The 25647-nt window shown below is 43.9% G+C and overlaps 1 protein-coding gene across 2 annotated transcripts in view; it reads right to left on the bottom strand.

Moving 5' to 3' along the window:
* Positions 1–25647, bottom strand: part of CHCHD6 (coiled-coil-helix-coiled-coil-helix domain containing 6) — a 120603-nt gene that overhangs the window by 41193 nt on the left and 53763 nt on the right. For both annotated transcript variants that reach the window (XM_082321810.1, XM_082321811.1), the window contains exon 10: positions 12392–12462. In XM_082321810.1, the coding sequence (XP_082177936.1) occupies positions 12392–12462 (71 nt within the window). The remainder of the gene's footprint in view (positions 1–12391; positions 12463–25647) is intronic.

Here is a 25647-nt window from a genome sequence, read left to right as displayed (position 1 = left end):
TACCTGCAGACAGGGAAGTATGGGAGATGAGCTCTGACAATTCCTCAGAAATAAAAACAGGACATATGGAATACGAAAGATTAAAGCAATAACACACGCTTTCATCTGTTTAAAGGAAGAGGAAAGGAGAAAAGATGACAGGTGGGAAAACGGAAAGGATGAATCTAGAAATAAAACACATTAGCAGTGCCTCCCCCATCATAGCGGGGAAAGAAACCTTTGCCTCGCCACTGTTCCATGGGAAGGAAGGCTACGTAGACATGAAATCCATGATTTCCGATCTTCCTCTCCCCCTCCCATGGAGGGATCTAAATCAGGTCTTTGTCTCGAAAAGAAGGGAGAGGTTTTCTTAAAATGAAACAAAGGGCATCCTTCTCTCTGCTATCCCTTGAGGTAAGACAGAACGAGCATGATCTTGCTGCATTTTGACACACCGAGAGTTACCAAATCCTCTCTATCACTGCGTATTCCCCTTACTTTATTTAATAAATGAAATCTCATCAACTTATCCTTCTTCTATTATCACTGCTGACATCAATCTGATAATATTGGCTTGGCGTGGAATCGTGCTAGTATATGTCCTCTTGATATTTAATTTAAGAGAAACGTCTGCAGTGGGGTGAATATGTGAAGCAAGCTTTTTATTACTGGCAGCAGTAAGGACGCTGGGAGTGAATTAGACATTCATCTTAGTCAGGGCCAATCTAGTGGCTCAGAAGAGGTTTTCTTCTTAACCCTCTCCTAACTGTTCAATAGCGGCAGGTAACGGCTGCTCCAGTCAATAACTGCATTCATTTGTCTTGGCAAATTCATTTCTACATGGATATAAACCCCACGAAGAAGTGCTAAGCGTCTGGGAGGTTAAAGCAAGGTTCTTTGAGAATTTCCATCATAAGCTCTGTGATAGTAGGAAGGGTGCTGGTCTAAATGTCCATCAATTAATCAAGAAGCAACACAGCTTCCAAAGACAAACACACAAACTTACTGCAAGAAGCTATTAAGGCAGTATCATCAGGATACAGAGCCATAGACAGAAGGTTTCAAACAGAGCACAACGGCTACCAGCTAGTTGCTGCCGACAGGTTCCCTTTTTGGAAGAAGAATTATGGGCTCAGTATTGGAAAGCAAGGGAAGGCTGGAAGATGTGTATTTGCTAGTCCTTCCACCCAGCTGAAAAAATCAGACTAGCCAAGCAGAGATACAACTTCAGTGCTTGAGGACTTGGCAGCTCTTTAGACTAGTGCAAAATCAGTAACTCCACAGTGAGTACCACACCACCACTTGGCTTTACTGGGTAGAGCAGCAATTCCAGATGGAGTTAAGAGCAATCTTCTCTTTACCTTTTACTCTGGGAAACCATTCAAGCTGAGAAAAAACTCAAGATAGAAACTGATGGTATCTAAACCTAGACATTTCGATACCTCCGCTCAGAAAGTGAAAAACAAAGACACACAGGGTCCCTCACATAAGCCAACTGTAGAGCAGCTAGCTCCAGCACGCAGCCGCAAGCAGCAACCTAAATGGGGCAGCAACCTGGAATTTCCTGTGGGCTGCAAAATCCAACAACTGGATTAGCTGCTTTCTGCTGCATTATTTGAGTAAGACCAGTGTCTGAGCCAACCTGAGCAAACCGCATTAGTCACCACTGTCACTACAGTGCAGGCAGCCTCAGAGGTCAGCAATGAGGAGCACGGGCAGCACTGTGAGCACAACCCAGGGCACAGCAGCCGTTTCTGCATGTCAGGAAGGAATCGGAGACGTGTCCTACAGTTGGTGAGCATGCTTCTATATCCAGGGTACCTTACATGCATTTCAGACTAAGCTCAGTGTTGCTTTGGTCACATAAATGTGGTGTGCTGCCATGCTGTACTGTACATATATACAAACCGATAAGTGGTTAACTGACCTGTAAAACTGCATTCTCCCTTGGGTAGCCGTTGGCTCTGATGGCTTCTCTTTAACACGTCAGAAAAATAACTCCAGACAGATGCAATACACAGCACATAGAAAGGTTCCATCCTCTCTCATTATTGCATCCTTGACATTTACAGCAGAAAATTAAACACAATTGAAGCATTTCATTCGCATGTAACAAATTCATCAGCACAGAACAAACAGCCAGGAAAGCTAACTTTCAGCATAGGCTGCAGGATGCTGCACTATCACAAAGCAAACACTATGGCCTCGCTACAAGCTATGGGATTCCCTGATCCTGCACGTCCGCTTGATAACGTGGCTTGAATGAAAGAGGGAAGAGTGCTGTTGCAGCTGTTTGGCAAGAGAAATAAGAGATGGAAGAAGCTTAATAGATTATCCAAATGTCTACTAAAAATTCAGTAATATTTAAGCTACATAACGTAGCACTGTAAACAAACTGCACGCCTCATGAGGATAAACTAATGTGATCAGGAAGGAAATATTTCTGATCAGCCTCTTGTATTCCAAACACTGCTCATCGGGCTTTGCCACTGATCTGGATGGAATACAAGGCTTGTAGAAGTAACATACTGTGTAGAGTAAGAGGGGATGTACTAAAAGAAAAGGTGAAACCTCGTGATAATTTTCATGGGAAGAGGGGCCCTACCTCCAAATCTCAGCTGAAGCAGTTGTGTTCCTGTCTTTCTAAATCCTTCCCACATGCCTTGTCACGTTGTCTGTCTGCAGCACGCCACGGCACAGCCGCAGCATTTCCCCTCTCTCTTCCTCCCCCTTGACAGCTGCGTTTCAACAGTAGGTCACCCGATTCTTTTTCCCTACCTTGTCCATGGGAGTGCCTAATGAATGCATATTTATAAAGTGCTATGAGTTTCTGGATGACTCTGTGATCCTACAAGATTTGTCACTCCAGTACCTCCCAATCTCCATCCCTGTTTTGACAGCTTGTTTGAAGCTGCCACGCAATTCCCCACTGCAATTCGTGCACTCAGTGCACCCTTGTCCTTTCCAGGACAGATACCTCCTTTCCTTCCCATCACAGATACGCAGAAGCTGTTCTGAAATCTTCTCCTCTGTAAGTAATTAGATTCTACCACTGAAAACAAAAGTTAACAAAAATGTCCAAATCTCAAGTGTCAGCAACTTGTGTCACTGTGCTGCATTCAGTGAAAACAGCCTGACCCAACCACATTTTCTTCATCAAACAAAAAAACCCGAACTCTAACACATACAGACTGAAGTGGAAAAATAACTAAAATTTAGCAGTTCTCTGTAACAACCTCTAATTTTGGAAACACAACAACAATCTCTCCATTTCAGTGATGAAATGGATGCAAAGAGATTGTATGACCCATCCAATGCTGGTTCCAGCTCTCCGTCTTATTCCAACGTATCTCAGACTCTCCTGTCCCCCTACACGGTTTATCCTCACACACAAGCGGTCCTTTCCCATTTGACCAATGGATCATCCTAAAAGACTTCAATTTATACTTCATTGTGCTTTGCCAAGTGCAGTTTCAACCAAATTTCACTGGCTTCCTTAGCACGCCATAAGCTGCAGGCACTGGGGTTTTGGTGGTGGGCTGTGGGTCTTTGGGGGAGGAGGAGGGCAGCAATATGCAAAATACCGTACAAAACCATATAAAATTAAATTATCCCTATCCTACTGAACCTGCAAACGCAATAACTAATCATCCCTATTAGCATTCTGCATGGCAGATGGCAAGTGGTTTGGAATAATGAGAGACTTTTCCCCACAAGTGGATAATTCCAATGTACATTTGGATGTAAATTCTTTACTGATTATGATGGTAGAATACTGAGTTACGAGAAACCGCCAGTTTGGAACATGAAAGGAAAACTACTGCCTCTTCCTTCACTTGCCAAGAGATACAGAAGTTAACAGAACTGGATCTCCTGCCCACAAAGCCATGCACCATTTTTTCCAAAGATGCCAAGCTACTAAAAGTTGACTAGCAAAGATGAAGAGCCTAAAGTTAGCAGCAAAACGGTCTCTGGAAGCCAAGCAGGAATGAGTCAGAATCTTGTTGCTGGAAGGAGTTCTCTGAATCAGAAAGGAAGCTGGCTCAGCTCCCACAAGGCAGAAAAGCAATATAGCAAGCAATAACTGAATCTGAAAACAACACACAGCCCAACAAGTGACCCGAATAGGGATTTTCTTTCTTCAGATAAAAACCAACATCCAAAAACCGGTTAAGATTTCAGGTCAGAAAGGGAATGCAGGCAGCTTACAGAATGCATGCAGTACTGGCCCTAAGAATATATGGGTTGTGGTAGTGCTATAAGGTCTCGGGGTGAGCTGGGGAACTGCCTGCCAGGAGACTGCTGGGCCCATATTCTTTCTTGGTCTATTAAACCTCTCCCCAAAAAGTCTTCTAAAGAAAGTACTGAAGATGTAATATGCTGATTTCATATAACCGCGAGACATGAGGGACAGACAGGTTCAGCAAATTTTTCCTATGCGAGATGATCTCATAACGATGTCGGACTGCTAACAAAATGTTCTTTTTAAAAGAAAACCCTGACCACTCGTTTGAACAGCAGTTACTTTTCTAAAATGCCACTAAGCACTGTACTAGGTCCCTACAGTTTACACCAGAGTACACAAAGGGGTATCAGTGATGGACAAAAATGTGAGTCCATGAGTATATTCTGCACTGACAGAGTGGCATATCTTGCCAAAGCTGCGGAAACAAATTTTCAGAGGAGAATGAAGCTGCCAGCATTAAAGTTCAGGTGGGATCTGAAGCTAAACAGTCACCTTATTAAAAAAAATCCCCTTGCTTCTGCCCACATGCTCTCATCTTCAAAACCACAGTGCCCCCTTTTACCATGCTGTGCAATTTGCTGAGTACTGACTCAGCAAGATCCCCAGTAAGCAGCTACTCGTCCCCCAGCGAACATCAAAAACGGTGCTTTCAAAGAACACACACAAAGCCTTGAAGTCTGTTTCTGGGGGGAGGTTGGGAGATTTTTTTATTTTTATTCTTTGTTTTTAAATAAATATTATCATTTCAAGAAGTCCTCAGAGAATTGAAAAAATCCTTATAGAAAATAATTTGGATAACATGGTTTTAAGTTTGGAGAAGAGCAGATGAAATGTCTCGGGTGAGTTAATGAGACCCATGCCTACTCGAGGCTGCTCCATCGTGCTGTTGGCGGCACTCACAGTCAGCACAACGCCGAGCTCTCTCCGAAGAAGCGATATTCATCCCTGAACAAGCAAGTGCTCCTGTCTGCCAAACACCACCTTTTTGGGCCAAATCAGTTACGATTGTGGTTGGTGTGGTATGTGTATGGCCCAGACAGGCAGGCAAGAGATGCTTCCAGGACTAACGAGGACAAGAAAAGGATAGGAAGGAAGAACCAGCCCCAGCAAGGTCGTCTCACAGTAGGCTGAGTAGCCCCGGATCTTGAGACTCCAGAAGCTGATGGGACCCCATAGCCTAGAAACCTATTTTATCAGAGTAACTTCATGAACTATCAAAATCACACCAAATAAATAACGAAATAAATTAAGTCATCAAAGCCTGGTCTGATGGCAGAGATGGTTTTTCTCTCCCTTTATGACGGAGGAAAGGACCTCAATCTCTCATCAGCCAACATCAAACACCACCAGCTTCCTCTGTGCAGCTGGATGACCACGACGGAAGGCATCCACAGCTGTCCTGCCACAGTCCTTACTTCCTCAGAAGCTGGAGATACAGAAGCTCTGACCTACAGAACAAACTATTTCTCTCCTCAAATTTCCCCCACTGGTACTTGCCTTTGGTCTCTCCTGTCATCCCTCCATCACTCCAGGAGACGACTGACTCAACAGTAAGTAGAGACATTTTGCACAGCACGTATAATCCAGAATCAGGAATACAATTACTGTTCAAAATAGCAACATTGCCCTTGAAATCAGTTGCTACTGAATTAATGACCAGATTGTTAGGAGCGTTACCTCAACTTTGCCTTAGGCTGCTAATTAGCAAACAAGTCATTAATTCACTGGTAACAAGTGGTTTCTCAGGCATTATTGCTTCTGACATCTTTAATTCACCACTCTTTTTGGAAAGCTTCCCCAGACAACTTTAACCTCGATCCTCTACAAATCAACCCCGTGCCACTGCCACCAGCTCACCATACACCACACACGCTGGAAGACAGAGGCAGAAAAACACAGCAGGAATAAGCTGAGCTGGGTCATTAATTAATATTCATGATACTTTCCCAACTCAAGCCAAGAGGGGCGGGGGGACCAAAGGCACAAGAAGCTCTGGACTTTGGTGTGGACCTGGCGTTACATCTAAATACACAACAAAATACTATGAAACCTGGAGAAACCTTGCTTCCACCATGGTACACAGTGGAATATGTAATTCCCAATCTGAGGGCAGAGATCTGCTTCTATTTTCACTGCATTCTCCATGATAAAGAGCTTTGAACTGAAATATTCCATGTACGCTGATGCATAAAGCATGTCTGAGGTTTGTTTTAACAGCTGCACAAATACCCATGCTTTTGAAAACAATCTGGATTTGGCCTGCCAACAAACCCTGATCTAAGGGTTTTATAATGGCAACATTACTACAGAATACAAGTGCTTTCCATGTAAAAATCGATTGCAATGGAAACATCCCTAATAGACTACATGGAGTCTCTGGCACCTCTCCCTTTGCTATTCCAGTCTTTGCTAGTCAGGTCTCTCTTTATAAATTCCCAAGCCCTACCAATGTACCTTTGAAGAAATGCTCTTGCAATTTTGAAAAGATATATTAATATTTTACACCAGTTTCTCAGCACTAACAGAACTGCAAACTCAGTTCATTGGACTGATTTATTAGTCATCCCTCATCACGCATGATATCATCATGCAGACGATCCTGTGAATACTAGATTAGAATATAATTTTTACTAACCGGGCAAAAGGAAAGTCTTATTTAGAACCAGCATCTTTGTAATCCCCAAGAACTGAACTTCAGAAAGAAGATTTGACAGCTTGGATGAAGTATACGATCTAATAAATTTGCAAGATTTAAAATTCAGTTCAAAAGAAGAATAATCTGCCCCAACTAGAACATTTACACAAATCCATTACACATATTCGACTTCTATTACCGCATGCCATATTCCTGAAGTAGTAGGGGAACGTACCTTGCTTGGAAATCAATGCACTGGTACAAACAGTTGCTTAACAACAGGCCTTCCAGAACTCCTAAAGTAAATATTTACATGCTTATTTTAAATGAATGAAGGTCTTTGTGAAGCAGAACTGAAAACGATCAGAAGGTTTTCCTTTCAGTAAAATTCACACCATGTAAAATGACACAAAGTCAAAATGGACCCATCTACTCTTTTTCACTCTTTTGAAATAACTTTGGGGAAAGTCATGCCTTATAGCCTCTTACAGCAATATTCCAATTTCCTACTAAGAGCAACTTTATAAACGTGAGAAACAGCAAAGCTTCGACTAATAACTCATCTCTTTATTTAAAGATTACGTGAAACAGACCCAGCACAGACAGAAGCAGGAACAACTAACAGAAACTAAGCACTGAGGGAAGACCAGGACTGGGATGGAGCCAAGCCGGTTTTTGTGAAGGTATCATTATTGCAGGGCACAAAAGCACTATGTTGAGATAAGGCTGGGGATGAGCTCCCAGCAGTAATCAGTCTTTCATTCCTGAAAACTCTTAAATCCCTATTGCAGAGGCTCTTAATTTCAACACTGAATTAATCATTTATCTAATCTAATGATAGGAGAAATCCCAGAGCAATTTTGTTTGAAAACTATATTGTCTTTACCCTTCTTCTCCTTGGGCTTCACGACTGTCCACATAATAACTATTTCAGAGCTTGACTCCTGGGCACAGCCCTCTGTTGAAATACCTGAGGCCTCATAGTAGATTTCAAGATTAATAAACTCAAGTATCACCACAATTATCACCACATAAATATTTTATAAACTTTCCAGATCTACACAAACAAGAAAAAAACCAACAAAAAAGGCAGTTCCTCTAGGTTCCAGTTAGTGTTGCCAGTTTAACTGAGGGGCTATCAGCCTCAAAATTCTGTGCAATTCAATAAAACCTTCATTTCCATGAGTACTGAAAGCAAGCCGTAAAGTCCCTGTTCCCAGCAGACAGTCCATCTATGAACTTTCTCCCTGTGGTTCTCTACTCCAGGTTCAGCCCAGGAAGGTACTCACTGCGTGCCAGTTTCTCTAACGTAATCACCTTACACTCTCATGTCCATTAAGTTTAAAGATCTTAGGACCATTAAATGGAACTCTTAGATACTAAGTCCCATATGGAGTAAATCTCTTTGGCAGTTTCTCCACTGGAAAACTGCCTTGGATTCAAGGCTGATCTCTATCAGGATGAGATACCGCCGTTCTTTATGCACTCCTTGATAACGGCGCAAAGCATGTGCAGCCCTCTCAGCACAATACGCAAAGCAACACAGCCATCGGTAAGCAGCTTCGGAAACAATTCTGCAAACTATAAGGAGATCTCAGAGGGAAACTCAGCTTCAGAACAATTTTATCTTTTAACAGCTTCCTAATCCCCTCACCCCACTCCTGCAGCTTTACCTTTTAGAGACAGTCACACCCCCACCCATGCCAATTCTCGCATCCAAATTTAACAACTACAAAAATAAAATACAAACGTGATAAAACAACCTTCACAAAAGAAAATAAATCAAATTTTCAAAAAAACAGCATTTTGAGGATAAACCTAGAGTGCCTGCACTAAGCCATAACCTCTTTACTGATGGTTTTTTCCTTCCCCTTAACAGATTCAGGGACTGTAATGACATTTAATCCTCAGAAGCTAATCTAAATGTAACACTCAAAAGAAGACAAAGACAACGCAACAGAAAAAAAAATTTGGCCACTGCCTTTTGGGAGTGCTGCTTTATCCCCGGAGCGAGCGCATTAATAGAGCTTGGAATGAAATGCCATTTTATTCTCTGTAGCGGGGAGGGGATTAGCAAGTTGTCTTCTCTAAACCCAGTCTGAGTCATGGCTCTATGAACACTGAGAAAAGGACGTGGAGCGAAGTGAAGGGCGGGGAGCACTGGCTTTTTATTTACACGCTGCCTCCTTTGTGGGTGGTTACTGATGTGCACAGTTTGCTAACCAGGGAAGGAAGGGGGCAAAAAAAGTTCTAGGTCCCCAGACTTTAATTCTGTTGGTTAACAAAAGAGAAAAATAATAATGCAGCAATTATAACAACATCATTGAGACAATATGTCCGTGGCAACTGTCCAATTCACCACAGCATGTAAGCAACAAGGGCAAGTTGCTTAAGGTGCTGAAAGCTGTGCTCGGTGCTTTCTTGTTGCTAGGATCTTCTTCCTGGGAGAAAGAAACAGGTTGGACAGAGCCCAGAACAAAGAAGGAGACGCTGCGGTGGGAGGAAGACGGAGACAGGAGCAGGCTGGGTTCAGGTGAAGAAATGAGGAACAAAATCCATTGCACAAGTCAGGCCGTGCAGGCATCAAGCCTAGCGTCCTGCCTTGAAATAGAAACCAAGAGCTAATGACTGTGTCAGTGATTTCGTATGAAGCTCAGCACTAAGTACTTCACTTCTGTTTCTGTACAAAGGGAGATAGGAAGGTTTACCTGCCTGCCTCACAAGCATGCTGTGAAGGGTCACTGGTGGAAAGCTTGTACAATATTCTGAAGTCCTGCAATGTTTGACAATCACTAAGGAGAAGAAATAGTCCGTGGAACACTTGACCACTTGTGCAGAGCTGTAGGTGTTAATAACGGAATTACAGAAGTCAATAAGTGCCAAGAAAACACTGGGTTTTTTTGTTTCAGATATTTCTTATTTTTGCTTCAACATGGACTCCAAAAAACAGGGTACTCGCTGTGGACACAGCCCAGCTCTATTCCCCTCTTCCTCCATCAGCTATGCTGATATACAACGGCAGAAGACAACAAATACAGGGTAGATTGGTCTCGCAAGGCACAAGTGCCAGGGTAGGTCAGAGTTCAGTGAAACAGGGATGAAATAAGGTGGAGAAGAGACACTCTGGGAAGGACACGCACTCTCCTCTGCAGATGGAGAAAGTACCGCTCCTGGTTACACTCCTTTCGTTACAGCAGCTGCCGTGGTCCAGCACTGGAAGCAGGCAGACCTGCGCTTCATTCATACTTTGGCTATATTCCAGTTCATGTAATTTTGCTGGAGTGTCAGTTTATTCCTGTTAACCAAGCTACCAGGTCTGCATAAATCAGTCTTACCTATCTGAGCACTTACTGTGCTTGCATGTCTAATACGAAAGCGCAAAACAGGATGAGCAAACTATTCTTTCCACTGAAGTCACAGGATCTTGTAATTTATTACCCTAAACAGGCTGTAGAAAGGCTTGAATGTATGACACCTAACAAGAGGACCTCACAACATGCAGACTTCAAGTCCTACCAATTAAGCATGAACGCCAACGTATGAAGGAAGTTTCCGTGTCCCTGTCCCAGCCGTATCATGACCCACACGCGAGGCATGTGTACTCTTCAAGAGTGTTTGTACGGCATGTTGTACACCAGGGCAACGGTCCCAAAAACGATCACTGCGTGCTGCTGGAAGAGATGCGTACACTGCAGGCTGACGGGGCAAAGCAATGATTCTTCCTGCGTGTACAATTACCAAAGGGCGTTATCAATCCCAGTTCATGCACTCCAACACGCAGCTCAGTGCAATCCTGGCTATTGCTGGCAATTTCTGCTATAAAGAAGTAGAAAGTATGATGTTCACCTTCTCCTTCAGCTTCACTAGTGCCACACAGCTTGTCCCTTCTCAAGGCATCCCCCAGCCACATTATCTTTTCACACAAAATTCACATTAGGGCAGGTGTGTCTTTCGGCTGCAAGGAAGACAGCCTAAGGAATCTGGCCCTTTATGACGGCTCAAGTTCATATGGCCTTCAAATAGAAGGGCATTGTACAATACAGCCAGAAGCCAGGGACTGGCAGATGATGAAGGCTCAAAGCAAAGGGGAAGGAACCCCTAAGAGACCATAAACACATTTTCTGAGTCTTGAAAGAAAGAAGTCATTAGCATCTGTACTGGTCTCGGCCACTAACTTTTATGAGAAATGGTGGCATTCCTGAGTTTCCTACATTACCAGTCTTCATCTCCACAAGAAACAGAAAAGACCAAATGAAACTGAAACCTCAGGAAGCAAACTTAAGACTACTATAAAAAATAAGTTAGTTACAATCCGTAATAGCAAGTAAAGAACATAATCCAAGGTCCCAATCTCTTTCTTTACAAAGTCACAAGGATAAATCATTGCTACATGCGTTCCCAACAACTGATCGCACATCTGCAGGAGCAAATCCAAGAAAAGACTGAACTGATCAAAGACTGTCAGAACTTTATGTCCTATGAATTTTTTAAATTTTATTTAAAAAACAGAATTTAGAATTCTACTATGGAAAACTGCATGAAAACGCAGGCAATGTGTTAGCTGCCTTGTTTTGGCTTCTTTAGCAACTTATTGCTTGACTGTCCAAACAAAAATGTGAAATTACAACAGGTTATGTGATGCTTTGGCAGCCAAACATAATTTTAAATAAAGACAGCACAATATACTGCACACCCCACTAACATATTCATCACCACTATATTATCTATTTATGCAATTAAGTATCATACAGTCTGGACTGGACCCAACTGGACTACATATGTTGCTACTCCAGTTTACTGCGTGTTGGCCAACTGTTTACCCAACTGAGATCCACATGCTGCTCTTGACAGTGTAATTGCTTTGGACTCATTAATATTAAAGAATTATAGAAAATATTTTTTCTTGGACAGCTGTTAGTGCATGTGGAACAATAAGCTATATAACACTACTGGCAAATACAAATGGAATTTAGACACAATTTAAAAAGACAACGTTAAAGGTCCACTAATTGTGCCAAGGCCAATAAAAAAAGTCAGAAAAATCATTTCACCCATTCTAAGAAAACATTCGTGATAATTACAGCTCTAGTTTGATTGAAATTTACAGGGCTAAGATTTAGGCTGTTTACCTTTTTCTTCCCTGGACAAAGAAAAGTTTGGAAGGGGGGCCATTCTTCCTACTCCCACACACTAGCCCAGTGCTGCAACGTGTAGCTTAAACACATTGGGTCAAAGTTGGAACAGATTAAACATGTTCCATTGCCATTTTGAAAACCCTAGCAAATATTCCCATTTAATGTGAATTTTCTAAGTCCACGTCTTCTCCCTCATTCTCCCTTGCAAGATCTAACAACTTTATACTAAATTCTGTCAAGCTTGGCACAGAAAGAGAGGATGCTAGCTTACAACTCCTCAGCCCCCTAAATACCCGACGGGAGGTAACTTCACACTCCGTTTACGGGACTATCCAGAGGCTACACGCAGAGCGTTATGAAATGCAACTGCTGAAAAGAACAAAAACGGCTCCTCACTTTATCCACTCCTCTGCCTTGGTGGCTGCCTCCTGGTACTGCTCGGATGTCAGCTTGTAGATCTCTGCATTCTGAAACAAAGAATATAATGCTCAGCTCTAAAAATTAAAGGCGTCTCAGATCTTATCCCATCACAAAGTTATCATCTATAATTAATAACGATTTCCAACAACAAACAGCATATTCAGTTCAAAGAACACAAAAAAATGCTTAAAAGTTGGTTTTCTTGTCAGCAAAGTGCATCAAGGCCACAATGTGTCCTCCCTTCCGCGCTTCACCTTTGCGAAGGGAAAGAGGGGAAGAGGTCGCTAACAACCGACCGTCAGCCTCGATTATTCCATGGAAGCACAAAGCCAAGGTGTTTTCAGCACCGAGTTATTTTGAGTTAGGTTGTGTTTTGTTCTCTTTTTTTCATTAATTGCTGTGAAGGATCTTGTAAGTTACTGACGTGCAAGTATCAAAATTGGCTGCTAGCACTGGAAAATCCATTTTACATTTCAGTGCTTCTACTTACGTTACTTATTCTTTAAAAGAAAATTATGCAGCCTGTTTCCCTTTTAACAACACAGGGAGGCGTATCAGGTATCAGTTAAGGCACTGCCAAACAGAGTCTGGAGTGTCTTGCTGCAGGGCTTAAGAGGTTTGCATTAAATTCTCCTGAGCTTGCACGGAAAGAGTTTTAGTTCACAACTGCTCAGCCGCTGAACATGGAGGATGAATTCCTCCTCTCGGCTGCCCTTAGGAGCCTCCCAAGCACAAACAGCAAAAAGGAATGGCTGCGCACCCCCAGCGACTTCGCTGCAAGGTCTTGTGCTACTGAACTGCTGATGAAGCTGCTTTAGGCAAAGCCTCTGGACTTTATACTGAAATAGCTGCAATTGCCTCATTCAAAACTCATCTGCAAGGCCCTTAGTCTGAAAAGGCACATGCAGAAAATATGCAATAATCAATCAAAAAAGTGACAAAATGGTATTGAAAGCGAGGACAGCTATTCATTTAGGGCCGGTTCTAGCTGCTATCTCTCCCCAAATTTGGTCATTTTATATAGAATACTATTCTTGCTCTTCTTCATTTATTCTCCCATAAATGCAGCTGTGGTCCTGCGCATGATGAGACGCCACATATTGTTCAGTGGTTAGAAAAAGGAAAGGACAGATATAACTCAAGTTCTATTAGCGGTTCTGCCACTTGTGCAATCTTGGGCGAGTCACCATTCTCCATCTGCAGGCGAGGGATAACAGCTGCCTGTACCACTGAAGTTGTGTGAAGCTTAGCTAATTGGAAGGTTTATACAGGTTTTCAGAGCCTAGGCTTCAAGGTGCTATATTTAAGCGTTTTATCTCTGGTGCCTGAATTTATGTCACATACCAAAAAACCCACAGAACAGACTTTGCTTTTCCAAACTTTGACCTAGGAGACAGACTTAAACTGAGAAATCACGGATGAGTAACCACTTCAAAATGCATTTTGCCAGCAAATTGTCATTAAAGTTTTTATTTACTTACTTGTTACATAATGGTCAAACTTCTAAGCTATTAAACCCATTTTACTCCTTCCTATAATGAAAAGTTCAGATTTTAATGGAGCCTTTTTCTCTGTCCTGTAAACAGACCTCACGACTTTCAGCTCCCTGCTGGTACTTATTCACACATGAAACCACAAGACCTGTGCTTCATTAATTAAATTTGCCATTAAAAATTAAATAATGTGAATAAGTAGATGTAAGCGTTATCTCCATGGGTTTCATAAGTCTCACCGTTTCTCCAATTACTACCCAAGCAATTTTCATATTTCATACTGTCTGATTTCTCAAAGGGACTGGATTTGAGAGATCAAAATGAGAGAAAGCGGGAAAGAGAGAAAGCAAGGTAGTAAAATTAAACATTTTTCAGGCAATAGGAAGTAGCCCCGTCAGATACTATTAGCCTGCAGCACTCTGCAGTGAAACAGCAGCAGGAGAGGAAAACAGGAGCGAGTATGTTGTACGTGAGACCCAGCATGAGGTTGGCATTTAACCCACCTAAAGAAAGAAAAAAATAGCCAACAGACTCATTTACTGGTTGCCCTGTCGATTAAAGTGGCTGTGGCACAACCTTGCCCGGTTGATTAGAGAGGGTTCAGCTGCCCAGTACTCTGGTCAGCCCCATCTGCAACAGTGACTCCTAACACGGTCAAAAATAGCTGGGAAAGAAACCAGTATGAAATAGCTCCGGATCCTAAAACTGATGAAACGCAGGCAAGTGAGAACCTGAACGGAGAGGGGAAGAATCTCAGTGAGGGAAAGGAGGATAGACCTGACCTCAAAGAAACCACAAGGCACATGGCACGATGCGAAGATCAAGGAGGGGCACAGAAGACCTTCAACCCGAAGATGAAAGCTGCTGAGTTTTAAAAATGAAAAGGCAACATCTTTACATGTGATCCAACTGGGCCTCTTGCCTTTGAGTCAGACCTCTCTGCCTTGTTCCCCCGCCCCCTCAAAAACCCTAAAAACCAATGAAGCAGTATTTCCAATGCTATGAATCAGTATCTTTAAAGGCTTCCCCGAGTAAGAAAAACAGAGTTTTGCCATTTAAACCTGAGTTAGTTCAACAACCAGACTTGTTAAACAGGTTTTCCTTGGCCTCTAGGCCCTTTCGTACTTTGAAAGTCGCGTTCGCTTTTCTCCTGAACACTAAGTGAGCAACAAATGGGCTAAACGAGAGACAGGCCTTTCGGCAGGGGCACAGTCACGGCAGGATCTGGGATTTGGGGCTTCTACTTACAGAGAACAATTTTCCAAGTATCTTCATCTAGACTTCACGATGCAAGATCTGCTTCATTTTCAGTATTTTACCCTGCCACACTGTGGCGGGGGAGAACGTTCCAATGGCCTACAAAAATGTAGGACTTTATAATAAGGTTGCAAAGGAGGACCCAAGCCAGGAACCAGCTACGCGGCTCCTGTGACTCCGGCAGAGCCACCCACGCACGAGGGCTCTTCAGCAGGATCAAGGTGCGGTATTTGCACTTGAAACAAAGCCCGAGCTGCCCCTGGTCTTCGTGAAGTCCTTTGGCTTCATAAAGCGATGTTCAGTTGCACAGTAAAAGAGAGAACATTCAACGCAAAATTACAAGACATCAACGCTGCTTTTAATTTACTCTCACAATATTTGATGCTTGAGATAAAATGGCAGCTCACAAAAAGAAAGTTGAACATGAGACCTCAACTATTATTAAATAAAGCTCCTGGCAGTCTTAGTTGCAGAAATAAGTTTAAAAACATGACCAAAGGACACCATAAGGGCTCAAATAACAAGAGACACAGAAAGAATGAATGAACCGCCTAAAATGTTTCACTTCTCTCAATAAAGCTGAGCCTTAGGGGAGCCAACTTCAGAACATCAGAGCATTGTCATATGGGGAGAGAGCTCTCCAGAGAGGACAAACAAACTAAACAAAGAAATGTTAGTTTGAAAGATTTTCCCCTGCTATTAAATGATGGTTCGTAGCAAATAATAAAAACACTGAGAAGTTATAAAAATACATAACTAAAGCCTAAAGACCAACAGAACCGCTTTCTTTTACCCTGCTGCTTTTCTACAACAGATTTGCTGCTATACCCTTGCTCCCCACTCCTCCCAAAACACCCTTGCACTAAAAATTCCCCTTCCAAAGGGAACCGATTTTAAAACTTTGAGCTAAATTTGGAGTCATTTTAATTCAACATTCCTCCTTGGCTGCAAACACGCAGCGAAACTCCAACACTCACTACTACACCTCTCTACACTGCCCAGGCCCTTTCCGCAACATATAGCAAAGAAAGTAAGAAAACAATATAGCAGAAGACGGAGTTCTCAGGGTTATTTCAGGAGGGAAAGTAATTGAAGCATAAAGAGAAAACCCTGCCAGCTCATTCTCACATTGACATTAAACCACATTCCTTACAACTTCAGTGAAACATGCGCTACTTGCAGTAACACGTAAAACAGAGCAACGCGAGCGTGAGGAACTAGAAATTAATCAGATTTTAGGCAAAATTCTTTGCGAACATCAAGCAGCAGCAGCAAAAACCTCACACCAGGACACAGATTGCTCGATCGGGTTCAGCCTGGGTCAATAGATCAGAAGGTGTTTGGATTAAAAACAACAACCCCAACCACCATCACCACAGCTATCTTGAGATATTTTGACACCTCAGAGTATAGAAGCTTGTCAGTGGTCACAGTGCTTAAAGATACAAAGAGGATTAACAGCTGTTGAAATGCTGCCAGCCTAGATGAATGCTAGTGATACCTCTGATGAAACGGAGCAGGACAGCGGAGGCCTTGACAAATGCTGCAGACGACAGCCAGGGGATTAGATGGTACAATCTGCCTCGCACCTGACAGACGCGTTGCTTCGATCCCCTCTCCTAACGTCCGCGCTCGCCAGCTTCCAGCAAACCTCCCGCCACGAGCCCCGCTTGAGCCGAAAGGAGCACGAGAGGCGGTGGCAGGGGGAACATGCGGTGTGCCCCGGCAGTAGGAAACACCGCAAATCGATGGATCCGCTTCCACCCGCTGGATCGATGGGCCAAGGGCAACTGTATGGGGTTCAACAGGGCTCAGGGCCAGGTCCTGCACTTGGGTCACAACAACCCCAGGCACCGCTGCAGGCGTGGGGAGGAGCGGCTGGGAGCTGCCCGGCGGGAAAGGGCCTGGGGGTGCTGGTCGACAGCCGCCTGACCATGAGCCAGCAGTGTGCCCAGGTGGCCAAGAGGGCCAATGGCATCCCGGCTTGTATCAGGAATAGTGTGGCCAGCAGGAGCAGGGAGGTGATGGTGCCCCTGCGCTGGGCACTGGTGAGGCCGCCCCTCGAATGCTGTGCTCAGCGCTGGGCCCCGCACCCCAAGGCGGCCATGGAGGGGCTGGAGCGTGGCCAGAGCAGGGCAGCGAGGCTGGGGCAGGGGCTGGAGCACAAGGCTGGGGAGGAGCGGCTGGGGGAGCTGGGGGGGCTCAGCCTGGAGAAGAGGAGGCTGAGGGGAGCCCTCATCGCTCTCTGCAACGGCCTGAAAGGAGGCTGGAGCCGGGGGGGTCGGTCTCTGCTCCCCAGGAACAAGCGATGGGACGAGAGGGAACGGCCTCAAGCTGCGCCAGGGCAGGTTTAGATTAGATATTAGGAAAAATTTCTTCATGGAGAGAGTGGTCAGGCATTGGAACAGCCTGCCCAGGGAAGTGGTACAATCATGGTCGCTGGAAGTATTCAAAAAACATGTGGATGTGGTGCTTAGGGACATGGTTTAGAGGTGGACCTGGCAGTTAGGCTAACAGGCTGGACTTGATCTCAGACGTCCTTTCCAACCTTAACGATTCTATGATTCTAAATTCAGGAGAGAAAGGGGAAAGAAAAGCAAAGGTTACTTCTCACGTATCAAATATCAACTGGGAGACGTTTAAATTCCTGCTTCCAGCTGCTTCTAAAGGAGAAACAAGACCTCACACCATCCTGATAAAGCAGCACGACCGCCACCTGCCCGCACGCACTTGGGGTCGGGGAACAGGCGCAGGACGCAGCTGCTGCCACGAGGAGCTACAGCAAAACCCCAGTTAGCGCAGGCTTCGGGAGCCGCCTTCGCTCACAGCACTGCCTCGGGCACCACGCACCTCACCGGGTCGCTGGTTCACACGCGCTATAAATCAGGTTGCTCGTTCTCATCGCTCAGAAGTCTCATGCAAATGGCTCCTAACAGATGTGAAAAATTACCCCATCTACTTGCACTCCTCCCGCAGGTACGGAGGCAGATGAGCTGAACCGATCTGTTCACTGGACGACCCTTTGGATCTGTTAAAATCAACCTACACAATCAATCACCGCTATCAACTTTGGTCCAAAACAGGGAGTTTGGGAATTTCAGGACACATTGCAAGAAGCAACCTCTTCACCTCCTGAGCTCGCTCCTCTTCAGTCCCTGCTCAGCCTGTTTGTTGGTATCAGCTAGCATTTCGCTAAAAGAGATCACTCACGTTTTCTCCTTCCTATCAAGCGCAAGTGCCCATACACATAGAAGCCGATTAACAAGGAAGAGAAGTATGCATATAAAGCGTACCACGAGAGCACAGAAGTCAAGGGTTAAACTGCTTTTATGCGAATTCAAATGTTTTTTCTCAAAAGGTAACAGAGGAAAGATGCAAGCAACTACAAACAGCTTGCTGATACAGAGAAAAGATTATTTTTTTTTTTACCCAAAGCCAACTTCTAAACACAGCTCTGTTGTTTGCTGTTCATGTGTGGGTTCATCCACTCCTCCCACTGAGACCAATAATGAAACGAGAGCATTGAATTTGTGTCATTCTATTCTTTCCTTCGGCAATAGGCTGTGAGATCATAAATTTTGGATTAAGATTCAGAGAGGACAGAAAAAGAGCAATGTCCACAGTAACAACACTGGAAAGTTAAACTAGTCATGGGCAGAGGTATATTCCTGTTTGAACAGATCTTCTCACAACTGCAATATTATCCTGAGTTGAAAGCAAAATATTAATTCTCTAGCATACCTAGACAGCTTCTCAAAGATAAAATCCCCCAAAACACCAATCTTCACAAAACTTTAGGGAGGCAAAGCTGGGGAGAAGGACCGCAGCTGGGTTTATCCTGTGGATAAGAAGCTAGGCACAAAACGTTCAGCCACAGCCCCTAAAGCACCCAGTGACTCAAACAAAGCTACGCACCCCAGGACTTGCCAGACCCAGGTCCCACACCGAGACCCTCCACCTGGGTAAGCGCGGGTTTACGGACCCAGAGATGGCACGGCAGAGCCAGGCTGTCTCTAGGAAGGTGCCCTGGGAAGAGCCCAGTTAAAACAGGGACCTCACAGAAAGACGGTGTTAGGAACTTCTCCAAGGAGCTCCAAGTGCCTCACTGGAAACACGCAGAAAAACCTCATGTTATCTTCAACTCGGGAAGCCAGCCAGCCACAAAGAAATTATTACTACGGAGGTGATTAAAAGGGAAAGAAGGAGCAAAAAAACCAGAAAGAATTAAACACTGCGTTTATATGAGGTTGCTTTAAAGCACACAACTCTGAAAGATTGCAAATAAAGCATTAGTAATTCTTTAAACACCAACTCTGGAAAGTAAAAGCACTTTCAAAGAGAAAGGCCATAAAATGTCAGCAGGCAACCCGGCTTTCTGACAAGGACAGCAACAGCAACGTGAAAGGCCCAGATTAACGCTAAAACTGTTGTAGGCGAGTACCGCTCCGCTCTCCTCCTAGCTGGAAGTTTAATATAGGAGCGAGAAGTCTTAGGTGAGGAATTCACAGTAAATGCCCAAATCAATTATACCTGACAAGTGCAGGTAAACAGGCTTCCCAGGCATTGATTAAACATCAACGTTTTTCAGTATCTGCTTCAGAGAAGTCCTACACCTGGCTGACCTGCAGAGATAACGTAGTGTCCATGACTTTAAAGGCACGGCAGTGCCGGCTAAATCCCTGTGCCTGGGCTGGGCAGCTGCACAACTGGTCCCGCAGTGATACCCGGGTCCCATCAGCCGATCTGTCGCTAAACCAGGATGAACTCCTAGGTCACAGGATGCTGCCCCTAACAACCGGGCATTGCCCAAGGGAGACCGACAGGCGTGCGGAGAATCAGGGAATTGCCAGAATATCAAGAGCGCCAAGGTACGTAGCTGAAAGTTTCACTAGGAGGCTGACCAGTACTTCAGAGGAAAAAAAATAATTTAAAAAAAAACAGAAAATTGGCAGTCATCAAGTACTTGTCATATATAAAAAAAGATACTAAGTACATTCCCCTGTCAGGCCCATCACAGGAACTTATTTTGGGAAGGCAGGAACGTTATAGCTAAGGTTTGATGCCATCGTGCCAAAGCTGGTATTTGACAGAGCCTCCAACAGAACTCCCACCGCCTCGGACGGGCACGCTGCAGCTAAAACTCCCGGCTTTCTCTGCTGAGAATATCCCTAAGCCCCATTTATAAACTGCAGCAGCTGGCCCAGTTAACAGTTCCTGTCCCAATTTTAAAAACCTAAATTACAGTCATGACCCCATCCTTTCCCACAACAGGTAGCCAAGGAATGCCATTCACTGGATTCCCAGAGGAAGCCAGAATAGGAGGGATCCGAGGCAGGAGGATGCGCAAGAGGACTGGAAGAAAATGCATCACATCCATGCACTTGCATGGGCAAAGGGAGCTGCACGAAGAGAGTCCCTGTAAGAAACAAACAAACAAAAAACCACCAAAAACCAGAAGTATACCAACGCCTGCAAGTTCCACCCCCTCCCAGGGTTTTTCCTCTACCCCTAACTGCAGATTATTCTCCATGTGCAGTTTCTAGTAAATCAAGCTTTGCTAAATAACCCCGACATGTGCGGGGCTGAGAACCAGCCAGCAAGCAATGATGAGATGTCCCTGGAATGATTAAGGAAAATGCAGACATCTCTCAGGTTACAAGGAAGCCTGTTGTACTCTCCCCTTCGTGCATATGCAATGCTGCAAGCACTGTTCCGAAAACCTCTGATATTCAAAGGCTCATTTGGTTGACAAGGAGCCTGTGGATTCGTGGACAGATTGTCACACAAACTGTCAGGTTTTTAGAGAGACTATCAGACCTCTCTTTGCCTACGTTATGGAGCACATCAAAGACACAGAAGATGAACCAGACGCAGACTGCACAGATCTGACAGAATGGTGGGTGTACATATTCAGAATACTGTACTGCTGGGGGGGGAGGCTTAATGTGAATAATCAGGGGCTGAAAGTTCCAGAAATGTGACAGTTTTTGGCAGCGATTCTCATCTTTGCATTTATTTATCGAAGGGAGAAAAAGTGCCATACTAGAGGCAAACTTGGGAGAGGAAGAAAAATTGTATCAGCAGCAATTTATTTTGCCACCGTACTTTTTCTTTATTATTATTACTCCCAGAGCATTTTCTGAAGATATTTGTATTTTCAGCCAGGGTTCTCTCACTACGCTTGCAGCTTCTCTTCCCATTTCATCCTGTCGGAGAGGCTGGTTTAGTGATTACAGCCCAAAAGACCGCTAGGACTTTACAGGTCACTGTACGTGGTTAATGACACAGACAAACCCACACTTCCAGAAGCGCTCCGGGCTCCGTCTGGAGAAGCCCAGGAGCTCATTATTCAAAACTTCAAGCTCAACTTATGGGTAATCAGCACATCTGAAGAAATATACCATATCTGGACAACCAAAAAGGGAAGTAACAAAAGCTATTATAGAAAATACTAACCTTAAGCATTAGGGTCTCACTTTTTAAACGAGGACAATGTTCACTTATCTTCCAGCGAGCGAGAAACCTCAGTTAATGAGTACCTGGAAAAAGTTCCCAGCTCCACAGCTCAAAAGTAGTTTTACAAGGATAACTCGATGTCATTCCCCTTTATTAGTAATACTTGGACAAACATTATAAAGCAACAGTATATTTATTTTACAGCTAGCAAAAATGTTATTAGGCTATTTCTACCAAGAGGTATTGATTATTACTTAAAAAGGAAAGTAAAATATAACATGAAACACTGATAACAAGAAAAAGAAAATGGATTAGCAGAGATTCCTTTGGCCTGCCTTTACAGTACCACTGCCACATAACCTCCAGTTCTCCCTGCAAGGCATCAGTTATTCCAGAGAAGAGCACACTAGTATCTTTTTGTATTTATTTTGCTATTCGAAACATTAAAATTCTGCACACAGTAAACAGAAAATAAATACGATATTTGTCCTAAGATAAAAAAGCCAAGGAGGACAAAGGAGAAGGGATGGTAAAAGGGATAAGAAAGAAATCAGAAAATATTTGTAAGCAATTTCCCTTCCATCGTTTGACAGTCTCATTCTCTCTGCTTTTAGTGATCTCTTTCACGTGTTTTTAACAGAGCAGTTTTGCCTCCTCTGAGGAGGATAAGGCATTGAAGAGACATCTCTGTAGCTGGCAAAGAGCTTGTGAAGTCTCCAAAGAGAAGCCCAGGAGGACCGCAGACCGCCAGTCAGGTGGAGAGAGGCATGTTCACGGCGGGGCTATTGAGACGTAAATATTAACACAAAAATCAAACACCCGCAGAGAGCGCAGGCAGCCACACAAGTGCTTCGTTCCCCTACGCCGGCAGCGACCACTCCTTCACAGTCGATGACTGTCACAGCCCTGGCGCATGATGGCACCCACGGCCTTCAATAGCATTTGGTCACCATCAGCTTGGTGTCATACCGTCATTACAGAATGCAGGCGGAGGAAAGGGAACGAGGGGTTTCTCGCTTTTAGCCCATTACAGAATAATAGGAACAATTACTTATTAACATTAAACCAGAAAAATCTCATAAAAAGCCTTGCTGCCAAGGCATCTCGGGAACATAAATGAAAGAATGTCACACGTATGGTGTACCATACACCCCTAGATGCAAGCTAAAACTACTCTCAGAATTTAATCTCCAAATGCCGTCTCTAACAGTAAGGAACACTACATGCAAACAACAACAGACCTTGACTTTGGGACTAAACAAGGAAGAAATAAAAGTAGGCTTAAAGCTCCAAAAGAGATATTTTGGTATAAGTAGCTGTAATCATCTGGGGTTTGTTGCTGTAGATAAATGTTGTAACAAGAAAAGGCTTGGGAAACAGTGTTATAAGTGGATTTTTCAGGCTCATGAAAAAAGTAGTAGTTTTTCACCTCTATCTACTGGACAAGTCCAAACAAGACATCCTAGCCCTTCAGCTGGGGACAGCTTGGGCTCAGAAATCAGGCAACAGGAAAGCAAAGAAGGGACAGAACCATTCTTTTGCTGGGGAACATCAGGAGGGGGAAAAAAAAAAAAAAAAACAACCACCACAAACACTGCAGACTTGGAGCCAAATCCTCTCTCCGCAGAACAAGTGAACACACAACTAAGTTAAAACCCAGCACCGTCCTGTTTTCAATCGGCAAGGACGAACTCTGCGTTCCTCGCCGGAACGCCCCTTCCCTAGCACAGAAATTGACAGCTAGGACACAATTAGTATTATTTTTTTTTTGTTCTTCCTGCAACAAACCCTTGCCTCTAACTGGAGGAAGAGCTGTTATCTGGGTGCCACGCGAATGAGTGATTAGCCGTCAGGAAATAATGGCTTTTTGCTGCTGCTAACGGAAGCTGTATCTCAACAAATGACCTAAAGGTGAAAGGTCTCATATACTGCACTTAATCCCCTAAACAGCCAAAGGAAATTTTGTGGTATACACAACTATGATGAAAAATGAAGTTAAATTCATATACATGCCCAGGCGGGCACACGATACAGCATTTTCACACGCCCTTATGAATCGTCTTCTCTGTTTCAAGAGCCACGGTCCAGCCAGTTCAAGGCTTGCTGCATGTCAGGGCAAATTAGATGATTTCTGTATGCCATCCGATACATCACGAGACATCTCTAGGGGGAAAAAAAAAAAATCCAGGCACTCCTTGATTGACCCAGGCATGCAAGCTCACAGCAACCTTGCAGCTTGAAATTATATATGCAAAAATTTGGCTTCTGTTCAGAAGAATGGGGAGGGAGAAGGAAGGAGAAGGAATTAAGCCTTTTTCCTTACAAAAAGACCCGAAATGCAATAATTGGGAAGGAAAAGAAAAGCTAGCTCTTCTCTTAAAATAACCTGGTTATTACAAGTCTTCTCAAATCAGAGGCTTAGAGTTTTATCTCAGCTCCCGCATTTCCTTCTCCCGTCGCTCACTCCTCTGTGGCCCCTTGGAGGCCAACACAGGTTAAGTGGCCTCTCGGTGCTTTCTGGCCGTTCCTTGCTGTCGCTGCCCTCGGTGCAGGGCAGCATCTTTTATCTGATGGCTACTCCACCGGCGAGTACCGAGCAGGGCAAAACTCTCCACGCATTTGTCAGGGTTCGACCCTACAGAAGGCAGACAGTCCTAGCGTGTACGAGATGTATGTTTATTATTTTTATTTAAAAGAAAATACAAATTCAACCATTATTTTGTATTTACTTACAGTGGGGCCGGACTGTGAATGAGCAAGTCAGGTAATCCTCGTTTGAGTCAAGGTGTTTAATGGCAAACTGCCATTGGGATCATTCTCGGTGCAGCAGAATATACAGCCAAAGCACCAGCTAACCCCAAAAACAAGCAAGTAAAAACCCCACCACTCATCATCCTGGGATCAGGAGAGTCTGTGACAGACGAAGCAAATACCATTTGCAGTGGCTCAAGACCTCACGGCAAGCCTGATGGTGCACATATATTTAAGAACATTAAAACATGTTATTTACAAGCTACTTCTGAGTCACTCTGGTCTCTCGGGAACATGCATTATATGTTCAAGAAATTGGAATAGCTCTTTTATTTATGTTTCTTTAAAATGACTGGCAGATGGGGAAAAACCTTCAGAGAAGTGGCCCTAGGCTGTCATGAAACATGTATTTAACACACCCACAGTAAACGACTACACACGCTCACTTCAGAAGGTACAGCCGCTGTAAACACGGAGCAGTCCCTTTTTAAAGTCTGATCTCTGGACTACTTAATTCAGCACAAATTTGAGATGTTCTGTGGAGTCTGCCCAATTCACAGAGTAATTCTTAGCCACATTTTCCATTAGCATGATGACAGCATATCCTGTAAGGGCAGAGCCATAATTTTAAGGACCTTTTCAAAACGACCCCAGGCCTTGGCTTTATTTTTAAGTCACAATAGCGATGCCTTTTTCCCTGCCACATGTGGGCTGCAATAGAAATCTCAGATTCCCAAAGTCAGGCTCTTATGCAAGCAGATTCCACACACACAAGGAAGTTTTGTCTACCTGAAACAATTTCCAAGACTAAGTCTAAATCCGGAATATCCCAAGAGAAGCGCAAGCTTCAATCATCCAAATCCCAGCAGACACACAGACTCCAGCCTAAGGTCTGGAACATATTTAATCAATTCACTGTGCTAACTCTCTACAGTTTCATAAAATAGCCAACACTGCAATAACAGGGCCAAAAATTAATTGTACACTGGTTGGCGAATTACACGGAAATAGCAGGCAGCACTGGTATTTACTGCAACAGGATAATGCAGTTGGTGCTAAGGTACAGCTACGCTGCAGTAAAAATAGGTGAGAGTGTGTGTCTGCACACGTGTATGTATGTATGTGCATGCGAGTGCTGCTTTCCATTAGAAAAGTAGCACTGGTTTTACTGGTAACAGCGCTACCCGTATATACACACATTTATAAATACCATTCTGCTTATAAACAAGCATATAAACAAGCATATAAACAGCACAAAGAGGGAGAAAACAAATT

Source organism: Platalea leucorodia (genome assembly GCF_965183815.1).
Source record: "Platalea leucorodia genome assembly, chromosome: 9".
Taxonomy (NCBI): domain Eukaryota; kingdom Metazoa; phylum Chordata; class Aves; order Pelecaniformes; family Threskiornithidae; genus Platalea; species Platalea leucorodia.
Note: the sequence above shows the minus strand (reverse complement) of the source record. Positions and strands in the feature narration are given on the sequence as shown.